The following is a 27,278-nucleotide window of genomic DNA, read 5'->3' as shown; positions in this document are numbered from 1 at the left end:
TGTTGACTAATCATTACATGTGGCTTATTTTGAAGAGGAAGTTATGCACAGGAAGTCTGTTTCAGTTGTAAACAAGCTACTATGACACTTTCCCAAAGTTACGTGCTCCCCCCCCGCTTCGCTGAGGTTTGGAGCTCAAAGGTTATTTTTCAAATGAATTAGAAACTAATGGTTTGAAGGTTCGCTCGAAAATTCCTGCCGAAGGTTCGAGTCAGGGCTAGGGTACAGCCTTAACACACACACACACACACACACACACACACACACACACACACACACACACACACACACACACACACACACACACACACACACACACACACACACACACACACACACACACACACACACACACACACACACACACACACACACACACACACTAATTCCTACACGGGTTGTGCTCATAACCACGCCCCTGGGCAAATTAAGTTTACTGAGGTTAGGATTAGGGTTAGGTATAGTTTTACTGAGGTTAAGGTTAGGGTTAGATTTATAGGTATAGTTTTACTGAGGTTAAGGTTAGGGTTAGGCTGTCAATCACAGCGACTGGCCAATCACAGCGCGTCAACTGCACAACCGGTGTAGGCTTTGGTATGTCGCCACACAGGGTAATAACACAGGCTCAGATGAGATAACATATATGTCCATGTCAGGTCACAGCAAACAATAAATGTATCATCACATCTCTCATGTTTTGGGGACCAAATAAAGTCTAGTTTAGGAACAAGATATATGTGAGAGATACGGCTTCATCACATATCTGATATATTTTCTAATACAAGTAATACGCGCAAACGCGGGAAGCGAACGCAGCTCGTGTGTGTGTGTGGTTGTGTGTGTGTGTGTGTGTGTGCTACAGCTGCGCCCTGTGTGTGTGTGTGTGTGTGTGTGTGTGTGTGTGTGTGTGTGTGTGTGTGCTACAGCTGCGCCCTCTGGTGGCGGGCGGGTGGTGTCACAGCGGGACAGACAGACAGACAGACAGACAGACACACACACACACACACACACACACACACACACACACACACAGACAGACAGACATGATCTGCAGGGTCTCATAGTTAGTGCTCATTGCATTAACAAGCTCTTACCTTTCTGTTGTTCTTTCCATCTTTTCCCCATTCGTCTTCATTCTTGTGCATCATTTTATGAGCTGTGTCTCGTTAATGTACAAGCTGTTGGCAGACAGAAAAACAGTAATTGTCACATGTAATATATTATGGTGCTTTTCCAATGCTTGAAGTTGCTAAATTTCATTAAATAACTCTACGGGGATGTGCTGGACCTGTAATTCAGCCTGGGAAATGGAGTTGGAGAGGCCCTTCGGCTGCACGGCAGAAATACTAACCTATGAACGGTGACAGTGATTTGGCCTCTAATTCAGCCTATATAATTCGGCCGTGTGGCCAAATTATATAGGCCTATAGTTAATATAACTGCCTGCAGTGAAGTCAACTCTGTGGGGGTTGGGGGGCTTGGGCCCCCATGAAGAATTTGTAACTCCTCTTTCAATCTGCAAAGCGTTTGTTTCATAAAAATCCACGTTGGAGCTACTTTCTGTTAAGAAATTCTGTGCAGGTGATTCTTTTTCTAAGTGGTGGAGTTTGGAAGCACTCATCGAAGTCACTGAACAGCCCTGCGTACCACCTGTTTCGAATTTGCACATAATGCAGGAGGCAGCAGTGCGACCTGTTAATAAAAACGAGTGCTTCCACACTCTAACACTTCTAAAAACGTCTATCAATGGTAGATTTTTATGAAACAAACGCTTTGCAGATTGAAAGAGGACAATTCAAGCTTTCCCTACAGCTGCAATGTTGGTGAGTTTAACGTTGTTTAAACAAGCAGATCGCAAAAGCAATTTGGATGAGTGGGGAGTCAATGGAGGGTATTGCAACTCTAGATTCAACCCATTATAAAAAATCACACCCGTGTGAACTGAGTGGTGCAACTCCGTGTGCAGGTCCCCGGTGGGTCCCCGGAACTTCCAGACCCACAGGAACGTGCCCAGGGTGCCAGCCCGTGATAGCGCATCCCCAGCCGATAGGTGTGAAGTGTGAATGGTTTGGGGGACCATTTAAAACAAAGGCGGCTTGCATGCTGTGGTTTGCTATACTAAACGGAAAATTGCATGCATAAGGGCTGCCAAAGTAGGCTATCTTTTGTTGTTTTTCTTGTTTTGTTGCCTACTACTCTATCTACTCTTCCTCATTGTTTTCTGGCGCAGAAGACTGTTGTATCTTGATAACATAGGCTCTTCATAAATCAAGTGGTCAGAGAAGTAGACATAGCATCTGGATGTCGAGTCTGTCTGTCTTGTGGAGATTAATTGTCCTCCCCTCATAAATTAATATTAATTCCATGTCTGGACATCAAACCTGGGAGACAAATGATGAAACGATACCATGTGATAACCTTATATTAATCATTCAATCATATGACCTGAGTGCAGGAAAGATAACAAAGCTCGGGAGATAGCTGTGCCTGAGGTTTGCCAGATAAGAGTGATGATTAATACATAGGCGGCTGGCTGCCTACCCATAGCCTCATTTTAAGACATTGAAAAATTATCAGTTATAGCTGTGTTATTCGTATAGGTCTATCTTAACTTCCGCCTGTTTCACGTGATCGCTACATTTACAGAGCAAACGTGTACTGTACATAAACATTCAGATTTAAAATATAAAGTACGCAGCGATTAGCATTGCTGCACTCTGCGTTGTTTAATAAAAAGCATTTTTATCCGAGCTGTTATTTTGCCATTGGCTTTCAACTACGTGCCCCTATCGGTCGGGAGGAGTGTGGCACTATGTGTGTTCGATATAGGCACGCTGACCGCACTGCCAATACAGACTAATAGGCGAGTGCGCTCCCAGTGTGCAACTGTGAGTTTTCCAAACAAACCCCGTTTGTGAAAAGTAGCCGGGGCGCTCAGATAAAAATGCTTTTTTATTAAACAACGCAGAGTGCAGCAATGCTAATTGCTGTACCAGCAAATTTCTAACACCCGTGGCCCACGTGGTGAGTACTTTATATTTTAAATCTGAATGTTTATGTACACGTTTGCTCGGTAAATGTAGCGATCGCGTAAAACAGGCGGAAGTTGCGTCATGACTGTCATGATAATCATGGGGGTTAAGGTCTATAGCCTATAGGCCTATAGTTTCACCCCTGGGACAACGCTTTGCAGATTGAAAGAGGTCAATTCAAGCTTTCCCTACAGCTGCAACTGAACCAGGGCGATAGCTCCGCGCCCCTGCTATAGACCGATTCCGTACCGGTTTCATGGTCGCAGCCTACGTATTTCCTGTAGGCGGACTCGACATAGCTGCGGGAGTAAAACCCTCACCAGGCGCACCTCTTCCACTACAGTGAACGGCAGAGTGACTGATGTTAGTTTGCCTCAAACTTTACTCCTTTACCTGCTTTTTTACTAACACTAACATTACAAAGATGCCCAGAACATCGAGATGAACCTGTGTAGTTTATGGCTGCTCCAACAGTAGTGGCAACATAAAAAAAAAAAAAAAAACGGAATGTCTAATATCCACCGCTGTGGCGGAGACCAGAGCCATTGAGTAATGGTTGAGACAAAGCAGTGAAAGATACATAACGCAAGTCTTACCCAATACCAAATCTTTCTGTTTATTAACACAAGGCTGCTGTACTTTATACCTCATACTTTAAATGCTTAGTATGAGGTATAAAATACAGCAGCCTTGTGTTCATAAAACAGAAAGATTGGGTATTGGGTAAGACTGAAATTACGTATCTTTCAGGACCCTTCACTGCTTTGTCTCAACCATTACTCAATGGCTCTGGTCTCCGCCACCGAGGTGGATATTAGACATTCCGTTTTTTTTTTTTTTTTTATGTTGCCACTACTGTTGGAGCAGCCATAAACTACACAGGTTCATCTCGATGTTCTGGGCATCTTTGTAATGTTAGTGTTAGTAAAAAAGCAGGTAAAGGAGTAAAGTTTGAGGCAAACTAACATCAGTCACTCTGCCGTTCACTGTAGTGGAAGAGGTGCGCCTGGTGAGGGTTTTACTCCCGCAGCTATGTCGAGTCCGCCTACAGGAAATACGTAGGCTGCAACCATGAAACCGGTACAGAATCGGTCTATAGAGTATGCACATGCATGATTTTCCCATCAGGACACGCCCCCCTCATCTAGACTGAGTGGCAAAACATTGAGCAGCATGGAGTGTTGGAGTTTGGAAGGGCTTGTTGGAAATAAATCACTCAACCGTCCTGCATACCACCTGTTTCTAAATGTCACATAATGCAGGAGGCAGCAAAATGTTGTGTTATTGAAAACAAGCACTTCCAAACTCTGACACTTAGAAACAAATGCAGGGCATTTCTTGACAGAAAGTAGCTCATAACATTTCTATGAAACTAAAACTTTGCAGATAGAAAGAGGATAATTCAAGCTTTTCGTACAGCTGCAATGTTGGTGAGTTTAACATTGTTTAATGCAATCAGACAGGACTTTTCTGTTTGCATGAATGGGCTGTCAAGGCCAGAAAGTAGTTTTTTGCCACTCAGTGGGCATTCCCGCATAACATCCAGGTATGATGATGTCACGCACATACCCTCTATTCATATCAGTGGAAGTTGCTCAGTGGCGTTTTGAAGCACCCGGAAGGACTGTCTACTTCCACATTTGCCAACCAAATTTTGGTTGGCAAATGCAGAAATGCACCCGAGCGCTCAATGTTAAAGCCCAGCTGCACGGGGTTTCCTTGCTCTACCCTGACTCAGGGGTGGAGTTGATAAAATAAAAATATATTGTTATGTTAGTTCCCAAATCCCCATTGTAGTCCCTGACACTGGGTAGCCTATAAATAAATAAAATCCTGTTTCCTTATAGGTTTTACCTACCAGATAATTAGTGTAAATCATGGTGGCTGAATTTCCCCCACGGGATCAATAAAGGTATCTATCCATCTATTATTATTAAAAAACACTGTCACTCATGTATTGTTGTCAGCAAGTCAGACAGACAGTCAGGACCATAGACATTCATAAAGGCATCAAATTCCCACAATGCCTAGCGCAAAAGAGGAGGCGGTTATTGGTTGTTGCCATGGTTGGTTGTCCTTGATAAAAAATAAAGAAGTCTCTGACCAGTCAATGGACGTTTTATGTTCCTTCGGGCTAGAATGTAGAGTCCAATCCCATTGTCCGGAGGGACGCGCCGTGTTGTGAACTTGTGATCGGCTCTTCTTGGTTCTTGGCTTGCATGTCAACTGAGACTTTGTGCTATACTCTATTATTTAGACATAAATGTAAACAGTGCAGCACTAGTACAGACATTTGAGCTAAAATGATAACACAAAAATGTCATGGGGACAAGCTAGCACTGTCAACACTCAACTGATCTTGTCACAATAAGTTGGCAGTGATTGATCATCGGTCCCACTGCACTGGAAGCAACAAATGTTTACGCCCACTTTGGGATATTTTGCTGGAAACTAGTTTTCTAACTTGCTATCACTATCGACTATCGTTTGAATAAAATGTAGTTTAGGCTTCCATATGTAAAATTGGCTATTTTGTGTAAAATGTGCACCACAGAGGCACAGGCACAGACACATAAACGATACATTACATATACATACAAGCCACACTCCACATGCTCAACAGCCTCAACTGTTTATCTTTCTTCATTGAATGCCGGTGCGGTACAAACCCAGCTTGAAACAATCTCCGCCAACAACCAACTAGCCAATCACGGCGCGGCCGTCCTCCCGGTCAATGGGACAGTCTACTAGAAAACAGGGGCGCTGACACGGCTGTACCGTTACGAGTACGACGGCCCTGAGTAACTGCAGGTACACACGCACGCTGAAGTGTAAAGATAACTTTTTTTGTGTCTTTATTTTTTAGAAGCTTAGTACAGTGATCCGCCCTTATGGTCGCTGGTGTGTAACGTTAACATTGTATATCTGCAGTAGCCACTAGCCAGTGCAAAGGTCTCCCAGACTCTCCTTTAAATAGCCGAGCGAGGCGTTGTTCTACTATTGAGGAAGAAGATACCTCGTAAATCACATTTCCTCTGAAGCCGATCCGATACACGGGGGTAAGTGAGGGCACTGACGCAAATAACTTGTTTACTTATTTCAACCAAGTTTTGCATTCATAGCATTCACAATAGTTACTTTAATTTTACGGATGTATATATTTATAGGCCTACGTTTTGGAAATTGTTGGAAAAAGTCAAGGATTAGCGGAATAGCGGTTATTAACTGATTTGAAACTATAAGCGTGATGCAAATCGTAACAACTCTAGTACAAACATTAAGGTACGTTTGCCTTTCACCTTTGGTCAAGGCAAGGGCATTTATTCCTTGCTGTCACTGCACATTCTCTTCACAGCTGTGCTTATCAGTCATTCTATCCAGATAATGCCACCCGATGACTCAATAGAATATATGACAGGACATATATATTGGTCTAAACTCCCACCCATTCAAGACCTTTTACCATGATGACCAATTGATGTTTTAAATGCTCACACACAGCTTTGCACAAATTAACCTCTGGCCTAGGCTGTTGAACTGGACAGTTTTATGTAGACTTAGATGGCAGTTTATGTAGCACTATATAGTGTGTGTGTGTGTGTGTGTGTGTGTGTGTGTGTGTGTGTGTGTCTATAAATATATATATATAGGCGGCTAGGCCTATGCATAGTTTCATTTTATAGATATTCCACTGTTGCGAGCTTATACCTATGATTCATAACTACTTTTGTGTGATGTATTGCCATGCTTTTTGTTAATGCGTCTGCTAAATGGCTTAATTGTAACTGATTAATAAAAGTGTGTTCTTGCACAGTATAAGTAAAACATATTTTATTAAGTAGTAGCCTGGGCATGTTGGTTGCTGTAGTAGTGTTTTAGTTGCCTCACGTAGCCAGATTTATCTTCCTTTGCGATGCAAAATGAAATGGCCCCAGGCAGTGATATTAGTATGGGCCTGGCTAATAGTCTTTAGGGGCGTGTGTGAAGGGAGGGGGAGAGCTGGCTTGTTCTTACACAATGGTAAACTTGTTTTCTGGTAGGTTAGCAACATAGCCCAAAGCTATACAGCCAGGTGATTTCTGATTTCACTAATTGGGACACATAAATAATAGATTTATACTGAGGTGTCCCTATATGACCCACCATTGTACCATGTACCACCTCAACTGGCTAACACCAAAAGCTCGAAGACACTCACTGGCTATTATTTATCTTTAAATGCATATACTTTAATTACCCAGAATATCTAAAACAATATCTACATCCCTTCAGCTCACCATACAACCTGAGGCACACAGACCATCTTTACCTTATAGTCCCCACCAACATCAGGAAAGTAGTTGATCGGCGTGCTTTTAACTTTAAAGCTCCTGTCGACTGGAACAATCTCCCCAGTTCCCTCAGATCCATTAACTCCTTCAATATGTTTAAAGTGTCTATCATTACTCATCTCCAAACACCATGCTCCTGTTTCTAAATGCCTCTGATTGTTCTCTCTTTCCTTACATCATGCAGCAAATGTATTATTTACTAGCAGCACTGATTAGCTACACCTGGCCTACAGGGCACCTGCTCCATGGATTACACCTCAGTAATGGCCGCGCCCAGGGCACCCCTCTGTGAATTTGTCTATAGTTTCTCTCTAACCTGGTGTGCAGTTGGCCACAATTATTTTTAAATGGCAGATCTACAAGCTCATAACGCGTGTAGATGGTTATTTTTGCTTAGTACGAATCAGGCTTAAGTGACTAATGATGAAACTCCATGTAAATCAATTAAATAATTTGTCTCTCTCTCTCTGCCCACTAGATCACAAGGCCCATCAGACACCATGAATTTCTTCTTGGAAACGCTCCAAGTGATGCTCCTTTCCATCTGGTACAACCTGGAGTCCTTGGTCTATATGTTTATCCCCTCCAAGAGGAAGAGCATCGGTGGCGAGGTGGTGCTGATCACTGGGGCGGGCAGCGGGATCGGCCGCCTCATGGCGCTGGAGTTTGCACGCCTGGGCACGGTGGTGGTGCTGTGGGACATCAACCAGCAGGGCATGAAGGAGACCGCTAGGCTGGCTGAGGAGGATGGAGCAGTCAAGGTCCATTATTATTTGTGTGACTGCAGTGATAAATCGGAAGTCTACAAGTTGGCTGATCAGGTGAGTGCTGGGTTGGGCTTTCTTGCAAAGGTTGATGGCTAGACTGGCTGCTGTCACAAAGGACTGCCCAAGTCTCTTTGTGTTGTAGCTGGTTGAGTGGTGATGATGTGGCTCTCTATATGCCGTATATGGGTGTTAAATGTATGTATCAAATAAATAATGGTAATGGGTCGCACACACCAAGACTGTATTTAAATAATTCTTGCATTTTGAACAGGAGACAAACGTTTCGGCTATCCAGCCTTCATCACTGATGAGGGCTGGATAGCCGAAACATTTGTCTCCTGTTCCAAATGCAAGAATGCAAGAATAAATAATTGAAATGCAGTCTTGGGGTCTTGGCATTACCGTTATTTATTTGATATGATTTGAATGTGTAAAGCGCCTAAAGTCAGAAGGTTAAATTTATGCATGTCTAGTCTATACACGACTGGTACACAAACGCATTAAAAAAATCACACCCACAATCAATGAGGGCGTCGCAGTCCCACCCCTTTCAGAACAACTAGGGCACCAGGAAATAATTCCCAATTCATTTTCCCATAGACATTTCAAAAACATAGATTTAAAGCCTCGAACAAAGCCAACAACCGATTTGACAAATCAAATTCTTCTGGAACAGATAATTGGAAAGATTATAAAAGGCCTTTTTTTGTTTTGTTTTTCTTCTTTCAAATTTGTTCGGCCCAAAAATATGTGTTTATTGTCATGATTTGTCAACTCGGCTGTTGGCTTTGTTCAAGGCTTTTAAGGGTGGGTGCTCGGGGACCAGCATGTCTGGAGGAGTCCCAGGGGCGGGCGGTTCTTCAGGCCGCGGGACCCTACCTCTTAAGGCCTGCCAAGGGGCTTTAAATAAATGCTTTTTGAAATGTCTGGGGAAAATGAATTGAGAATTATTTCCTGGTGCACTCGTTGTTTTGAAATGGGGCAGAACTGCGATCCGCCCCCTCGAGAGACCCGGAAAATAAATCTACGTTCATTTTCCTCAGAATTTTCAGAAAGTAATTATTTAAAGAAGTTTACGCCACGGACAAAGCCGACTCTTGTCGTGACAAATCAAATCAAACGCAATGTTTTGGGCCAAACAAAGAATTAGAAAGTAGAAAAACAGCAGGTTACAACACTTTTTTGTTTTTGTTTTTGTTCTTTGTAATTATGTGTTTGGTCCAAAACATTGTTTCATGATTTTTCATGACTCGAGTTTGCTTCGTACGACGCTTAAAAGGTCTTTAAATAAATACTTTTTGAAATGTCTATCGGGAAAAATGCATTGGAATTCATTTCCCTGGCCTGGCGTCGTCATGAAAGGAGGTGGGACTGCGACGCTCTATTGCCTTCAGTTGTTAAACCTGCCAAAAAAAAACATTATGAAAAGGGTCTGCAATACACAACGTTCTTGAATATTGGAAAAAGACTGAGTCTGAGGTTAAGATCTCCCTATACAAAGTCTATTATTTTCCTACAGTACATCGGGACTGACTGTTTTTAATTACAGTACTGTCAACAAAACAAAGGCTGTCAGATCTCAGGATACCTCGCCTCAAACATTCTGGTCACCAGTGAATCACCTGGTGTCCGATATCCACAGCCAGTTCCATTGAATCAGAAATTAGTATTTTCTGTGGCCATGGTACAACAGGTAATAACACAAATAGACTGGTCCTGTTTGAAACTTGAGCTAATGTGCCCTAGATTAGTTTGTCAGCTGTTTTACTGTTGAGTAAACAGAGGCCCTGAGGTGGTCAGGGGAGGGTAACATTCCATGCCCTCCAAAGCAATCAAAGTCTCCTTTGATGCTTCAAAAGTGTCTGAGGCCTCTTTTAGTCTGCGACCATCTCCAGATAAAATGGCAAAGTCCCGTTGCGTTCACATTTTTTATTGACCCTTTACAAGAGACTGCACACTTTATGAAAACGCTATAATGTTGCTAGGTGGTTGATAACGGGCTGCCAAATAGACCAGTCACCCACGTACAAGAAGATGAACCAGGTAGTAGCTCCCCCTTCACACAACCCTATCAGGGTTTTGAATGACGCTTCCAGACCACGACGGGGTTGTGGCTGTCGCTCGCTTCCATTTGATCATGTTTGCTCATGTTGGACTGTTACTGTATGTTTAGAGTAGACTTGTGAGATTTCTATTGGAAGGATCAACATTTGCTTGAACAGCATCACTGTACAGATTATAAACACAGACGGTGTCGTAGGATGTATGCACAGGGAACCCCTCGCACGTAAATGCAGTATGTGTTCAGAATCACTTAAGATTACTTTAGAGCATACTGTACACTACTCTACACTGCCCACTTGTGGTCAAGCTACAAAAAAGCAAGTATTCAGAAACTTCAAGTAGCGTGTAATGATGCCATGAGAATTTTACTCAAAAGGCCTAGATGGTGCTGTGCTTAACTTAAGACCTGGAGGCGTGGTCAATGCTCTTTTGCTACTCAGAATAGCCAAATGTCATTGATCACGCCTCCAGGCACAAACACATGTGTTTTTCTATGGACCCTGAGTCTTCAATAAAGGCATTCATTCACTGTACATTATTTTTATGTCCTTTTGTAAATGTCTCCTTACTGATATTTGTTTTATGTAACTCTTGCAGGTGAAGCGTGAGGTAGGAGATGTCACCATCCTGGTGAATAATGCTGGCATTGTGACGGGGAAGAAGTTCATGGATTCTCCAGACACGCTGATTGAGAAAACGATGGAAGTCAACGCAATGGCTCACTTCTGGGTCAGTAGACCATGCTGGATGATGTGTAGTTATTAGACGCCCCTTCTGGCTCTGGAGTGTATGTGCTCAAAGGAGGGCAACATTTTCCCGAGATTCCTTGCGAAGCACCGCGAAAGCATGAGCATGCGTCACAGTAATTTATGGCTCCTAACAAACGGCAGCGGCCAATGAGGAATCTATTATTTTTTTATATTTAAGGTTATGATAATGCCCCATAATAGTCTTGTTTAAGACTTATTATATTGATTACCCATGTACTTTTATGCATGACTGCCATTGTATAGCCTCAAGTTTTGCATTTATTTTGTCCACAGACGATACAAGACTTATTGTGTATGAAAGAGATTCATACAAAGTCCAAGGCTGAATTAAAACTGGGTCATAAAAGACCCGCTGCATTATGCAACATCGAATTGATGGTTACGGCCTGTATGACTGTTTCATAAAGACAAAGCTACTGTACTGACCAATATGTGCACGTGTCTGCAATCGCATTCCATGTGGCATTTCTACTTCCTTTTTTTTTGTATGTTTTGCCTGATACTAACATCCTACTTAAGGCTTTTTCACACAAAGTCCCCTACATTTCCACATACTGACATTGTCAGCATTGTCCGATTATTACTGGCGTAACGGCTAACGTCGGTCTTAACCGGCCGCGTAATTCCCATAACCTCATATCATTCTTAACAGGCCGTTTAAGTCAGTTTCACACCGTTTTCGCTCTGACTGCAGTAATTTCACTTCCGCATTTCATAATCGCCTACTCGCAGTATGTGAAAATGTCCATACTGGCTACAACGACTGGTCTTGATAAGAACATACTGGTGATTATAGGTTTAACATTCGAAGCGGGTGATGCTGTACAGTCACAACCCCATTGTTCCACCAGCCGGGTGCAGTACTTAGTTTAGACAGTTTTAGGTTTAGACTAGTCATTGGTTAGACCAGTCATTAGTACTACAACCTATCTCAAACCCTAAACCTAACCTCCCACGGGGCAGCACACCTACGGTAAACCTAACCTTAACCAATGACTAGTCTAAACTAAGTATGCTCCCCCCCCCCCCACCAGCCAACAGTTTGTATTTTGCACTTCATTAAAATCGTATTTGATTTAATTATCTTTTCAGAACCATAATAGTTTTGCAAAGAGTCTAGCCAGTCAGACCTCCCTGTGAATGTGCAAAGCCATCAGACCATCTGGTTTAAAGTAATGCATGAGTTAATTAATCAATTTCTCACTCGCAACTGAACACTAGATAATGCCACAGTACGTTTCATTCATGTCTGCATATGTAACAAGTTTGTGTTGATTCTCCAAAAGAACAATAGAAGCAATACAATCAAGCATCTCTCATGCAATGCAACTGCTAGGTTTAGGCATTTTGATATCTTTTGTGACATGTGCTCTCTCTCTCTCTCTCTCCTCAGACTTACAAGGCCTTCCTGCCAGCCATGATTGCCAACAACCATGGCCACTTGGTCAGCATCGCTAGCTCCGCAGGACTCATAGGTCTCCCTGGATTGGCAGGTGTGTAGTTTGTCATGACATCTTTCAGTAATATAATGCGTTGCATGTAATACTTTTGCTGTATTTCACCGCATCTTGGTACTTTTGCCATAATTGAGTGTTCTAAAACATATCATGGCTGCCTATCCTCCACTAAACAATCTGTGTTGTAGTGTACTTTGCTCGTATTCCCAGAGTATGATGTAGCATTATAGGAAGAGGAAAGGATTCCTCAACCCAGGCTGGGTCCATTGTGTGGTCTTTGATCATTGTACAAAGTACCGTACATTTTTCTTCTAGTGAAGCCTTTGTCTCCCAACAGTCCCCAACTACCATGAGATTATAGGATAGATTTAAGCATCAGAAAAGTATGAGGCGATCTGGCTAACTTCATTAACGTTACATCAGCTAGAGCTAATCTCTGCTCGTGCCAGATTGTTCTGGCCTTGAGTAGAGATTAATATTTAATGGAGCTTCACTCTGCAGAACCCTGTCTGACTTTTCACCCAAATCAGGAGACAGATAGTGGGGGAGGTTGATTCAGTATCTCTGAGCCACCCTTTTACCCTACCCTGTCAGACTGAAAGCCAAAGGTATGCCTGAGCCATTGACTTAAAGCCAACCTCTTAAATGCGCTGCCCAATCCAGGAAATAATATTTTTTTAAATCATATGGGAGTACAGCACTGGGCAGATGTATTTATGTCTGTTCTATAATTCAAACGGGAGTAGGTTGAAATATTTGACTAAAGTAGTTCACCCAAACTATTTCATATTTTCTATCAATTTCACATCTCATGAAGTCTTTAATTCATGGAGATTCTTTGCCTGCATTCCTAAGTCAATAATTTGATGACCGGTGGAGTCTCCGACCTACTGAGTATCCTATTGACCGATGACCCGGTCATCAAATGATTGACTTAGGAATGCGACAAACGTAATCGACAAGAGTCCTCAGAGATGCCTTGGTTCCAGCTTCCCTGACTTTTACTTTTACTGTTTACATGTAATGTAATGTAATATAACCGATGTATGAAAAAAGGATGATGGGATGATTTTAAGTTGTCTAGATTAAGAAAAAGATAAAAATGATCAAAGCATGGATCTTGGTTTGAATACACCCTTTATAACTCTTATTTGTTGTCCTGTGACATTAAACCCCACCCTCTTTCAGACTACTGTGCCAGTAAGTTTGCAGCGGTAGGCTTTGCTGAGTCCATTGGCCTGGAGCTCCTGGGACTGGGGAAAGATGGCGTGAAAACCACCATTGTCTGCCCCTATTTCATCAACACTGGCATGTTCGATGGTGCTAGAACCAAGTAGGTCACCGCACTGGATTTCACAAAGGTCACACATTGGTCTCACAAGAAGGTCATTAGACGCAGCACAGACTGTGCACAACACTTGAACCTCATTGTAAGGGGGATTTATTGCTTAAATGCTTTTAATATGATTTTGATCAGCAGAGTTTCTTGGCTACATCTACGGTACTTCAGAATGTTTGCTCAGAGTACTCTCTCTGTTTTCTCAGTTTATCTGCTCTTCGCTCTCTCTTTGTGTCTCCTCTCTTCCCTCTCCCACTTTCACTCCTTTCTCTTTCCCCCTAGCTCTTCATTTCTTATTGAGTCATCACTGCTGTGAAGGGCTGTTTAGTAGTACATTATCTCTGTGATAATGGCTTCCTATAGATTTTCTTGGTTGCCTTAAGTGGGTTTCCGTGTAGGGGTGGGGTGTGTAGAAAGTCCATTAGGCCATGTTAGTGGTTTGGTTTTATGGCCCAGCCATGACAGCCAATGACTGAAGCTTAAAGGAACGGCATAAGGATTCAGGTTGGACGACATGAAATTTGTAGCCGATATCTGACACAAGGATTACTGTTATGGCCGATATCTGACATAATGATTGCTGTTATGGCCGATATCTGACATGATGATTGCAGTTATGGCCGATATCTGAGTCTTCTGACATGATTGCTGTTATGGCTGATATCTGACATGATGATTGCTGTTATGGCCGATATCTGACATGATGATTGCTGTTATGGCCGATATCTGACATGATGATTGCTGTTATGGCCGATATCTGACATGATGATTGCTGTTATGGCCGATATCTGACATGATGATTGCTGTTATGGCCGATATCTGACATGATGATTGCTGTTATGGCCGATATCTGACATGATGATTGCTGTTATGGCCGATATCTGACATGATGATTGCTGTTATGGCCGATATCTGACATGATGATTGCTGTTATGGCCGATATCTGACATGATGATTGCTGTTATGGCCGATATCTGACATGATGATTGCTGTTATGGCCGATATCTGACATGATGATTGCTGTTATGGCCGATATCTGACATGATGATTGCTGTTATGGCCGATATCTGACATGATGATTGCTGTTATGGCCGATATCTGACATGATGATTGCGGTTATGGCCGATAACTGATATAAACTGATGGCGATATGATCACATTCTGTATTTAAAAATATATAATTTGTCCATTCTGAAAAGGATGGGCATATAAACGCTGCATTTTAAAAAGCTTTATTCCAAAACTAGGGATGCACCGTTATTGAAATGTTGGCCCATATCCCAACATAAACGGCTGGAATGTATTTATTTAAAAATGTTCCAACTTGTTGACCCTTTTGAAAGCTTCCCCCAGAAGCACACAATCTGCTGCTGGTTGCACATGCATAGTAGTGACAGCGAAGCAAAATATGACCCATAACAATGGTGGCTTTATTTGAATAGCAGCCATCAAACAACATACAATATTTGTGACACACCCATACAGAACATGGCAAAAGAAAATAATATGACCAATATATGCAAAATAGTGTGGTAGTATATAAAAATCACACCTGTGTGAAGTGAGGGGCGCTCTTATCATTTTAAGATTAGGTGATGTAATGATTATGTAAAACAAACATTAAATTGTCTTGTCAATGGCGTTTTTTAAAACAAACATTGAACTAAAAACAAACATTAAACCGGTTTATATAGGAGGGGCTAGCGCCCCTCAAATGAAATTTTATAATTTATGTATTTTTGAGGGACGTGTATGTAATCTTGTCCCCACACGTCTCATATTTGCCTTTGACAATGAAGGGAGAAATTGGGTCAAATGTCTGCCAAATATCATCCCAACAGCTATTGTTGCTAGTGTTGCGGCTCGGTCGTCTCTAGTGGAGCCTATTCGTATTTTGGTTATCTCTCGTATTTGTTTGTTAGTTTCGCTGTCCGTTTAATTGAGGTGGTTTGGTCTTGGTGACTTTTCTTTTTCCCTCCATTAGATGGCCAACAGTGATGCCAATCCTAGACCCGGACTACGTAGCCAAGAAGATAATCAAGGCTGTCCTAACGGACCAAACCTATCTACTGCTGCCGAGGAGCATGTACCTCATGGCTGCACTCAAGAAGTTAGTATATCTGTCTCTCCATCTCTGAGCCTGTATGTGACGTACCCTTTCTCCCCTCTTCACACACTCTTGCTCTTGATCACCCTGTCCTTAGGGTTAGGAGCTTTAGGATTTTTACAATGCTTGGTTCCTTAAGGATTTCCTCTTAATGGTCCGATTCCTTAACGGTTACCATAATGGGATAGGATAGCGGGTTCCAAATGGACCCGAACAGGTCTAACTCTAAGAGTGTACAAATGGAACCTAAAGTTAAAGTCCTATTTGTCACGTACATTGATGTATGTGAAATTTGTTCGCCGCATTTGACCCATCTCTTGGAGCGGTGAGCCGTACCGCGCTATGGAATAATTTGTCGTTGATCTAAAAGGATTCTATGGGTCAATTTGTACGCATGAGTTATAAAGCTTTATTTATGTAGCACCTTTCAAGAACAAGGTTTATGGTTGTCCTTAAATGTTTGAGAACCACCGGCATTGTAATTGTATAGCAGACGTGAAGTCCACATGCCGACATTGCCGGTTCTAGAAATCGTTCCAAATGTGATGGAACCGGTTACTCGGGATCCCACCCAACCCTATTACTTGTAGAAACCCCCTCCTCTGACATGTGTTACGCAGTCAGATTCAACCCTAGTACTTGTAGAAACCCCCTCCTCTGACATGTGTTACAGTCAGATTCAACCTAGTACTTGTAGAAACCCCCTCCTCTGACATGTGTTACTCAGTCAGATTCAACCCTAGTACTTGTAGAAACCCCCTCCTCTGACATGTGTTAGTCAGATTCAACCCTAGTACTTGTAGAAACCCCCTCCTCTGACATGTGTTAGTCAGATTCAACCCTAGTACTTGTAGAAACCCTCTCCTCTGACATGTGTTACAGTCAGATTAAACCCTAGTACTTGTAGAAACCCCCTCCTCTGACATGTGTTACAGTCAGATTCAACCCTAGTACTTGTAGAAACCCCCTCCTCTGACATGTGTTACGCAGTCAGATTCCCGCAGGCGCTTTGACTAAACGCCACATGTTGCCCTACAGGTTATGACCTACTCAGTCACAGGTCAGCTCAGACATAATTAAACCCTCACAACTTCCCCCTCTCTGCATGTGGTGGTGTTGGTGTAAAACATGACTTATGTAAAGGCACTCTGTACTGGTTCAGGATAAAATGTAAAAGCACTCTGTACTGGTTCAACAATTACAATTTAGGCATTTAGCAGACGCTCTTAATCCAGAGCGATTTACATTAAGCAAGAACAAAAAAGCATGGGAATACATCACATAGAAACATGCGTAAGCTAAGTAACAGTGGAATATCTATATAATGAAACTATACATATAAACTATACATCTATACTACTATGCTATACATATGTACTATGACGTGCTATGACTACATACAATGCAATTGTAGTGCTGTCTACATAACATGCTATAAAGGATAAAATGTCACGGACAAGTGTCTGTGGGTTTTATAATTATTGAACCAATGAAGTAATTACAAGCTTGTGACTAAATGACCCATTCTGAAAAGTTATGTTTTAGACATAGGACAGTGTCGATGTAGACTGTGCTTTATTTAGTAGACCCTCAACCCCTGGGTAAGACCTCTGGATAATGTCATATTCTTCAGGCAGGTGTACTGTAAAATTGTCCTCCGTAATGACTTTGCGGTGGTCCTCAAACTGACGGCCCATAAATATTGGTAACCCATTTTGACCTGAGATCAGATTAAAAACTAATCTTCTACGTGAAAGGGGGCGGGACTGCGACGCTCTATTACCTTATAGTATATATGAATAGAGATGGCACCCGAGTTCTCCTCCCATCCACTTGCATTTGCATTAAGTTGCTCTAAAGCGCATGAGGCGATTTCACTCCTCCTTCCGGGTAGGAACAGAATGCATTGTTTGGGCCCACGCTGCAATACCAAATTCGGCAACTATGTCCATTTCGCCTCAGGGTTTCCTCCGGGTGCCGACTTTATTCATATATACTCCAAGTCTATTACTCACTCCTGGAGTGCCCCCCCCCCCCCCCCATGTTACTGACATGGGAACAATGGGATTTAAGTTCGGCAAAGTTTAAATGCATCGTTGTCCTTTCCCCATTTCTCTAGTTCCCTTCTCTCTTCTGTCATCAGTTGAATTGCAACTTGATAAGCGTGCTCCCTGGTGCGCAGATCTCTGTTTGTCCTTGTTGCTTACCAAGGGTTGACATCAATAAGTATGCATGTAGCGCAGAACCATATGGCAGCAGTGAACACCCATCAGCATGGAGTTCATTGTTAGTGTAATGTCCTTTAGCCACTTTCAACCTAACATCCCTATTTTGGGCATGTCATTATAGGCGCGTGTGACCGTGTGTATATGTAACATATAATAATGCGCTAAGTTGTTAAAGAGACTTGTATCAGTGTGGAGAGAGATATACCAGAGTGTGGTTATTAATCTGCAGTACATTTTAAACTGGGCCTGCCTTTTGTTCCCACTTAAATAGTGTCCCAAATAAAATGATTTGATTTATCGATCATTGCTTTCAAACAAAATGTATACACATTTTGGGTTGATTGTGATCTCAGTTCTTCTCTTATTTTTTTGTAGCTCTGTGTACTGGAAGGTGTCCAACCTGTATGGCACTTACCTGGGCGTCTACGACAATGTATATGACCGTGACAATGCTTTTCCCAGGCCACACCGCAAACTGCACTAACGCACAACAGACACATGCATACATGAACACATACGCACAACACACACGCCTCTCAAATGTTCACAGACACATACATGAACACATACGCAAACATACACTGGTTTGTATACTGGTGTGTGTATACTGTTGGCACACGCATGTCCTAAACTTCACTGGTGCTAGCTTGCACACAGGCTGTTTTTAGCTGTCCTCTTCAGCTCATAATGGCCCTGTAGAATTTCACCTGTGGAGTGCACGGTTTGGGTGGTGGTGGTTGTGGTGTTGGCATGACTCACTATACCGGCCTACGGCTGGTTTTATAAAAGCACTTTATCATGAAAAGTCACATTCTTGTTTGGCGTGAAGTCCACCATGAAACTGAGATGGTGTATTGTTTTGCATTTGATGGGAATAACATAAGTTAATTCTCTGCCATGGTGCTTTGAGTTCCTGTTGATACTTCCTGTTACTATCTAACACAGTTTACATGCGCATTCTGTCATTATGTTCAATGGTCTATCAAATGTCAAGTTTTGAAAGTGTTTAATAAAGATTTTTATATTTTATGGGTCCACATGGCATTTGTTTCAATTATACACTATATGGTGTCTCTTGCTGAATGGCTGATCATCAAGCTGGCATGACACATGCAAGCTCACAACAAATGTAAGCTTGTAGAGCTCTAACGCATGCTACAGTCTTATAATGAAGTCATTATGCTCATAATGCATGAGCCATGCAAACATTGCTGAGGGAGAATAGCGTGTGCACTAAGCCATTTATGGAGAACTCATTTTATCCATAATAGTAAACCACAGTTGAATGAGGGCCAATTAAATTCCACAGCTGCCCTGCAGCACCGATACTGAATTTTATTTCAACATTGGTCATTGAAATCGTCATTTATCATGGCTAACGAGAAGTGTGCTGTGTGATTATGTAGTGTCTTGCACTTGAAACCAGTTCTTCTGATTATATATTATGGGACCTAGACTCCTTTTCAACTTGAAGCAGCAAAGAGCCTTAATACCACTGCACTGAGTGGAAGGAGAGCTAAGTGCATGTTGACACTGGAGGCATGATCTATCATTTGACCTCACTTGTATGATATAAAATTATCTCGTGCAAGACATTAAATGCAACTTCTCTACAGGCTTATTATTCAAGCTGAGTTACTTCACCCTTTAATTACCTTTTGATAAGAGCATTATGAAGATGTCTTTTTCTTTTTAGCCAAGGACAGTCAGACTCATTCCATATTGGAAAGCTTCTTGTCATGTGAAGAACCACCTTAACAAATGCATATTGTGTCTTGAATGTCGCCTGTGTTGGGGCTTCATACAAGTCTTTGTGATGTGAGGTTTTAATATGGCGTATTGTTCCGCCTTCAGCTCTGTTCACCACTAGAGTACAGTCATTGTTTGGGGTGTGGAGAGGTTTGTCATCCAAGGCTGATAAGCTGTGAGTGATTTAAGGGGCAATGAATATTAACTGATTTATTCCAGATTTGTGGTTCAAACAGTATTTCCATCTGTATTCACCCATTATTAAATGCACTTCCATTCATTTGCACTAATTTACTACATTCCCATTGTTGATGCATTTCTTGTTAAAAATTAATTATTAAAACCTGCCTTTTAGTGCAAATCATTTACATCTCCATTGTTGGAAGCAATTCAAACTAATGTTTTTAGTGAAAAACGTTAAGGGCAGTGGTTCTCAAACTTTTTATTTAAAGACCATAACTGGCAGTATGTGGTTAAAAGGTTTAGAATTGACCTGCCATGCAGGTCAATTCCTCAGTCGAGGCTTTCTGGTTCCACTGAAATCTGCATTTTCCTAGAGATTTACAAAAATATTTATCAATTAATTTAACCTTAATGGCAGTCCATACTGTCTCCGACCACCAAACTTTTCGTCGGAAAGATCAGACTTAAATTTTTTCTCGGAAGTAGAGTTCGGAGAGTCACAACATCTGGGAGTGCAGCTTTCAGAACAAATTCGGAGGAATGATTTTCAGAAGTTGCGAGTGACGTCATGTTGTAGTTGTACCAGAGCTTTCCGACAAAGTTCGATGGTCGGAGACAGTATGGACTGCCCTTTAGAATCAAGCCATCCAGGATCCTGTTGAATCATGCGACGAGGTCTCGTGCAAGCATCCGCCTGGGTGATGGCAGACTGCTGGGCGAGCGATAGCTCTTTGGCATGGGGAGGGTCAGATCAACATGGAATGAATTCTGTGTTTTGAGTGTACACTACAGGGTTTGATGAGGTCAGATCAACATAAGGATTATTAAGGAATGTCTGAACAGGTCAGCTCCATATCTAAGGGTGGCAGCGGGGGCAGTGTCTTGAGTGTACAGGGTTTGATGAGGTCTGGCCATATATGGAGCGTGTCATGAGTGTACCGGGTTTGAAGAGGGCCCAGGTAAGGCCCGGCCTTAAGTTTCGGGCCTGTTGAACTCTAGTTTTCAACAGCTGCCGGGCACGGCTGCACTAATAACTTTGGGGCGGGCCCGTCTAGAGTTTGAATGGACAGGTATCAGTCAAAAGGGAGACATCGAAGAGGGACAGGTGGGGAGGATCAATAAGGAATGTCAGAACAGGTCAGCTCCATATATGGAGAGTGACACGGAAATTCAGGTTTTCATAGTAAATGCAACCTACTGTCGCAATAAGGTGCAGCATCCATTCCTTTTTGAGTGGTAGGTTTGACAAACCCTATACAGACTTCCATGGACATGCCAGAGGCGCCGAGTTGCTACACTCCTAAACCTCTGATATATTGTCCTTTTATTAAGCCTCTTTTTACTGTCTATAGTCATCTTTAGTACTGTAGCAGATACTAATTTATGCATTATTTAACGGCTTTTGACCTTGTCAACAATGGATGAAATTGGCTCACCCATGCAATAAAACCTTACTATGAGGTATTTGAGTGTTGCTGTGGTCAATGTCTGGACTCTGGACTGTATATTACTGTAGAGTCATGAGTCAGTCGCCTCACTGGAATCCTTGTCCTTCAGTAGAGTTACTCGCAGTTCTGATTATTCGATATTTGCCCGTAACGTGCACTGACGCTCGAGGGCCTGGTCATCTCTGCTTGCAGATCTAATATGGTATTATTGCAACTGTAGGTCGCATCTACTATGAAAACCTGCATGTCCGTCCGTCTGTTAGTCACCCCATGCCTCCATATATGGTCAAGCCTCGTGACATCACACCTCCATATATGGTCACGCCTCGTGACAATCACGCATATTTCCATATATGGAGCTGACCTGTTCTGACATTCCATTATGTTGATCTGACCTCATCAAACCCTGTACACTCACTCCATATATGGCCAGTACAGAATTCATTCCATATATTGATCTGACCCCCCCCCTCCCCCATGCCAAAGCGCCAGCGCTCGCCCAGCAGTCTGCCGTCACCCAGGCGGATGTGTGCACGCAACCTCGCCCTTCGTTTCTCGCCCTCAGGGCATCTTATTACTGGTTATTATATTACATATTCCCCCAGTGCTCGCGGCACAAGATCTACTGATCATCCTCCCAGTCAGGTAGAACTTTAAACATGCTGTACTATTGAAGAGGATAACCACACAGCAGAAGAGGCATTCTAGTACACCGAACCATATTCAACACAACTCGCTCCGTTCTGTGCCTGTTCACCAGAACTTGGCTCTGCACTCCATATCAGTAGTTAACGTATAAATAGCATTTGGATTGTGATAAATAAGATAATACTGTTAAATGGAACATGATGCTGTTATTGTCACACCAAGCACAGACACAGGCTTTTAAAAGGGAGCCATTGTTTGAATAGATTGTCATTAAATCAATCATTTTAATGTGTCACCTGGGTAAAACTATTCCCAAATACAAGAGGTTACTCTTTTTTTTGACGCTAAAGCCAGTCTTCCATACTGGCATTGATTTTACTGAGCTCTGTGCTGTGATGTAACCCTATGACGGAGGCTTATTTACTCGATGATGATTAATGGTCTTTTACTAAATAGATCAACTTCTCTCAAATACTGTACATTTCTCTGTCTTTGCAGAGAAATGTCATTAAATGTGACGTCAACACCAAAACAGCATGCAATGGCCACACATCACAATGAAAGTAGAAAGGATCTTAAGTTACTCATATTATTCCCCCCTAGGTCATGTTAGTTTCTCCACGTTTCTCTATTATACAGTATGAAGCACGTCAAGTTTGTAGTGGGAACACGATCACTGTTAACTATCTTTCTCATCTGTTTATTTGTTGGTTTTTTTACGGGCACTGTCCTGGGGCATAACAAACAGCGAGACCCTGCTAACCTTTGTCTTCTGTGTTTCTTTCTTGACAGTATGCTAACCCAGAAACAGGGCCTACTGCTCGGTGGGTACGTGGGAGCCTTCAACCTCATGGATGATTTCAAAGGACGTGACAAAAAACTACTGTAAAGGGGACAGCTGTAAAGGGGAGCAGTTAAGAACATCGCTGTCCCTTAATAGAAGCCAACTCTGCTTTAGTTCTACTATGTTGCAGTACAATTTCACAATGGTAAGAAAATCTGGCTGCCACGACAAACGTTACTCAAAACGTTATCCAATGCAAAGGTTACTCAAAGCATTTGCACAACATTTCTTTGTGAGATCTATGACAGATAACATGGTATATTATTATTCAATATGTTTTGTGTTATTAAAACACAAGTAAAAGGCACATAGTAGGCTCAAAATGGCAAAAAAGGCTGCCAAAAATGCATTGACATTTTGAATTTTAGTCTGTTTTCCCTTCAGTATCTAGTTTTCTAGCTTACTCTCCAAATAATCTGTTTCCTTATTATTTCAATGGCTTACACTGAGAGATTTATGTGCCTATTTTATTGTTTATCTACTAGAGTTTCTCATTTGTATTTTATTACAATAATATTACGAATTGTAGAGTTTCATGTGTAATTCTAATGATCTGAAATTGCTTTTATTTCCAAACTAGCTGAGTATGGTTTGTGGCAGTGTGGATGGTACAGAATAGCCAGACTGATCTTCCCACTAGCCAAGTGCTCAAAATCTTTAAGTTTCATACTTGAATAAGTATTTTTTAATACTAATACTAGTTTTTTATCCAGCAGCTGGAGTCACTACTTAGGTTTTAGATGCATACAATTTAACTATCCTTCAAGTTCCATACTTTGATAAATCATCAAGTTTTTGACTATTGTGTTTTTAATCATAGGTTTATTTTAGTTTATGATAAATAACTAACTAAATAACTCATAAATCATAATGTAATATTATGTAATAATTTCACTCTACGATTGAGGGACAGATTTTTGGCGTCCCTGTGGTCATGACTGAATTTCCCAGGATCAATCTGTCTTAACTCGCTAGCTGTTAGCATAAACCCCAGTTCCCAGTGCCGGCATACGCGTTCACTTAAAAAAGTCGGAGTTTGCCCGCCCTCCCGCCCCCACACACTCTCGCTACACACACTCTAGTATCTTTGGAACACGCACACACACTTTACCTTTTGTCAGAAGTTTTCACATGGCGGCAGCGTCGCGGTACAAAGGCACAAATTAACTGCAGTCGGGCAGTTTTTGCCCGTGCATGTACTGTAACACGAGTAAACCCCACGCAGCTGGGGTTTAATGCGCAACGCTCGTTAGTACTTCCGCATTTTGGACACCAAATGTTGCTGTCCAAATCGAAATAAGTAGAGCGTTCTTCCAGGTCCTTCCGAGTTCCAACGCCACTGAGCAACTTCCATTGAAAGTGGGGCTGTCCACTCTCTAACTCTGGTTGTTCCCTGTGTCCTAGCCGTGCTTTCTGGTCTAGAGGGGTGGGCGCGCATGACGCAAGTGCTGGAGAATATTTGTTCACTGATCGCACAGTTGCGCACAGTAACAAATTGTAGCCCCCCCCCCCCCCCCCCCCCTACTAAATCAGTAGTTCTCAAATATGTTCAAAATGAGCACAATGTACAAGCTTGCAGCACTAAGTGCTTTCCCGGTTTTAAGGGGTTAAGTATGTCTCATAATCAGGCCTTTCTTCGTATCTTTTTTTCTTTCTTTCTTTCTTTTTTATTTTTTTGTTTTACACAAATAGTGAAACAGGGTCTTGTACACACCAGTGCCTCTGTTTTTTTATTTAGGTAGTTAACATTCCAGTGTGTGCCTAGATCTAGGCAGGGGACACTAATTAGACTCATTCTTTTCACACATTTCTGTAATCATCACTCTTAATCAAGTTACATCTACAGCTAGGTTAAGAGTAGCATTAAGTAGCTAAGAAATTAATTAAAAATAAATTATAGATTGTTACTGGACTGTTGTATCATATAACACCAATTATTTTGTTGTTTGGTGACCATTGACATTATCTCAAAATAATTAGTGCCCTAGTGCATTCCAAGATTGTAGCCTATCTTAAAATGTGTACACTATTAAAAACAACAACATAGTCCACTAAAACATAAATAGTGATTGCTTTCAGCCTCTTAGTATAGCTGTTTGATGGTGATATATCATGGTGTGGATTTGAAGGTTTGAAGGAACAGTTTTGGAACTATATAGTGATGTTTACCGTGTGTACATTTGTACATGTCCATTTATGAAGGTGGCGTGAAAGCAAAGGGGGATACACTCAATTTCAAAAATCATGTTTTTCTTTTGTTGTAGTATATTTAAGTCGGTGGCACAGTTGGTAGTGTTGTCGCCTCACAGCTAGAAGGTCCTGGGTTCGATTCCCGCTCGGGGCGCTGTGGGTGCTGGCGGCGTGTTTCCTCCTCCGCGTCATCAGTGCCCATACCCGAAGGCGGGGTTGGCGAAAGGGCCTTTCTGTGTGGAGTTTGCATGTTCTCCCTGTGTCCCCTAGGGTAGGTACCCTCACAAAAACATGCAGTAATCCTGGTCTCTAAACTGCCTCCCCCTGGCCAGCCGGGACGCCTGATGGAGGGGAAAGGAACTGGTTGGAATAACGTGTTCCTTCCACGCGCTACGTCCAACCAGGGAAACTCCCCCCTGTCAGGTGTAAAGGAGCAACTTGGACACTCAAGCATGAAGGAAGCATGAGTTAAGTCCGTTGCTCTCCCTAGGTTGGCGGAGGGTGTGTAGAGCCCAGGATCACATCACAGGATGATTGACACAGGGGTGAAAAATGGGTTACAAAATCGTGGGTCAAAAAATATAAATTAAATAAGTCAAGATTTGTGACAGAGCAATATTTAAAATCCCAAACTAGTCAAATTATCAAACTCAACTACTTTCAAACATGTTCAATTACATCACAACAGATGCGCTCTGTACAGTACAAACTTTTGTTTCTGATTTGGGGTAGACAATAATGAATCTTCACTAATGCAGTATTGTACAGATTTTGTACAGTTTTTAGAAAACTTGAACGATGAAAAATGAGTGATATTCCCCTTTCCAGCTCAAATCTGGCCAGAGTGTTATTGTTCATATTAGGATCTAATTCATGTTCTAAAACGTATGTATTGTCAAATGATGTACTTGTATGTTGATTACCGGTAGTTTATTTTGAGTTATTTTTGTTTAGTTGGTCCAAGTAAGCCATTTCACACACAATACACTAGACTAGAACCACACACGTACACACACAGGGCAAATTGATTATGCTCAGGAACATTGAAACCCAATGAAAGGGATTCTAAGAAAGTGTTTTTTATACTAAGCCATATGAAGCTGTCTGTGGCTACAGATGACTCATTCATAGTATTCAGTGAATTTCTAAACATTCCATCCAACAGACAATGCTACAAAGAGCCTGTATGCCACAGACGTTTCAATACAATTTCTAGTGAGGGAATCTTGGTTAACTGCCTAGTCAAGTCCAGTCTAATGGTTGTTTTCTGTCAGCATCTTTGCACAGAAGTGTACTTTTTTTTTTTTAATGTACAACATTGGAGCATGCATGCTCCAATATTATACATACGTTTTAAGTTGACACGCACAAGAAATTCTTTGGGGGAAAGCAAGTATGAGAGAGTGATTTGTCCTGTATTGAAGGCTAGGATAATTACTAAAAAGTCAAAAGACTAGAGGGAATATCTCATGATCAGGAAAAATGATCTATCAGATATACGTATGAAACAATTTAAAACAATGTAGTTTTTTTATTTACAAATGCCACTATGCCATTGGCAATAGTACAACAGCACACAGCTTTGCGTTTTGCTGAAAGAAAACGGGTTGCACATTGACTGACCGTGCTTTTGATATGAAAGAGATATTTTGCATTGTTGACTGAAACATACACAGAATGTTCAAAGTTAAGCAGGCAGAATAAATGCCGAGCACAGAGGTGGAACTGCTACAGTAGCACTCATTCTGCATAAGTGGATAAAAGATGTTCTTGGACAATAATGCGTCCTCCAGGTCCCCCTTTAACATTTACAGTGCCTGTCAGAATGAAGTACAGTACATTTAGTTTTATGCTGTCCACATCAAACATGTTAGTTTATTGTTGCTGGCCATTGAACAACTTGTCGTTCTAAAATAAGTGAATTTTGATTTTGAATGGTAATGAGAAGTTAGATTTTAAAATGTAAAAACATCTAAATCGAGTCTTCACACAACAACATTGGCATTGTTAATACACTGAAGACTGAAGCTCTTTATATTAAGAGATGCCTTTAACAGTGGTGATGTAAAGATAACGTGAGTCAGATGAGATTGATGATGCAGCTAAAGCACATTTCATGAA

The 27,278-nt window shown here is 41.8% G+C and overlaps 1 protein-coding gene across 3 annotated transcripts; it reads left to right on the top strand.

Moving 5' to 3' along the window:
* The first annotated feature begins 5,786 nt into the window (after positions 1-5,786).
* On the top strand, positions 5,787-26,456 carry LOC310871091 (epidermal retinol dehydrogenase 2-like). Of its 3 annotated transcripts, XR_014570297.1 has the most exons (8): positions 5,787-6,091; positions 7,842-8,184; positions 10,792-10,923; positions 12,358-12,457; positions 13,610-13,754; positions 15,745-15,870; positions 22,916-23,385; positions 23,420-26,456. XR_014570297.1 is itself a non-coding variant. In XM_083782572.1 (7 exons), the coding sequence occupies exons 2-7, from the start codon at positions 7,864-7,866 to the stop codon at positions 23,010-23,012; spliced, it is 921 nt and encodes a 306-aa protein (XP_083638698.1). In that variant the 5' UTR covers positions 5,787-6,091; positions 7,842-7,863; the 3' UTR covers positions 23,013-26,456. The 3 variants fall into 3 exon arrangements, 2 of the variants coding, with proteins under 2 accessions (XP_083638698.1, XP_083638697.1); XM_083782572.1 differs by having other exon boundaries at positions 22,916-26,456; XM_083782571.1 differs by lacking the exons at positions 22,916-23,385; positions 23,420-26,456 and adding an exon at positions 18,471-19,064.
* The last annotated feature ends 822 nt before the right edge of the window (positions 26,457-27,278 follow it).

Source organism: Protomyctophum parallelum (genome assembly GCF_964188405.1).
Source record: "Protomyctophum parallelum genome assembly, chromosome: 14".
Lineage (NCBI taxonomy): Eukaryota > Metazoa > Chordata > Actinopteri > Myctophiformes > Myctophidae > Protomyctophum > Protomyctophum parallelum.
The sequence above is the reverse complement of the archived record's forward strand: the minus strand, read 5'-3'. Positions and strand labels throughout refer to the sequence as shown.

What these genes read in the sequence shown, in the direction of transcription:
- LOC310871091 (XM_083782571.1), top strand. Translation starts at nt 7,864, where the DNA reads ATGAATTTCTTCTTGGAAACGCTCCAAGTGATGCTCCTTTCCATCTGG. An exon ending in ACGCAATGGCTCACTTCTGG is followed by an intron (nt 10,924 to 12,357) that starts GTCAGTAGACCA and finishes CTCTCTCCTCAG; the next exon opens with ACTTACAAGGCCTTCCTGCC. An exon ending in CTCATGGCTGCACTCAAGAA is followed by an intron (nt 15,871 to 18,470) that starts GTTAGTATATCT and finishes ATTTTTTTGTAG; the next exon opens with CTCTGTGTACTGGAAGGTGT.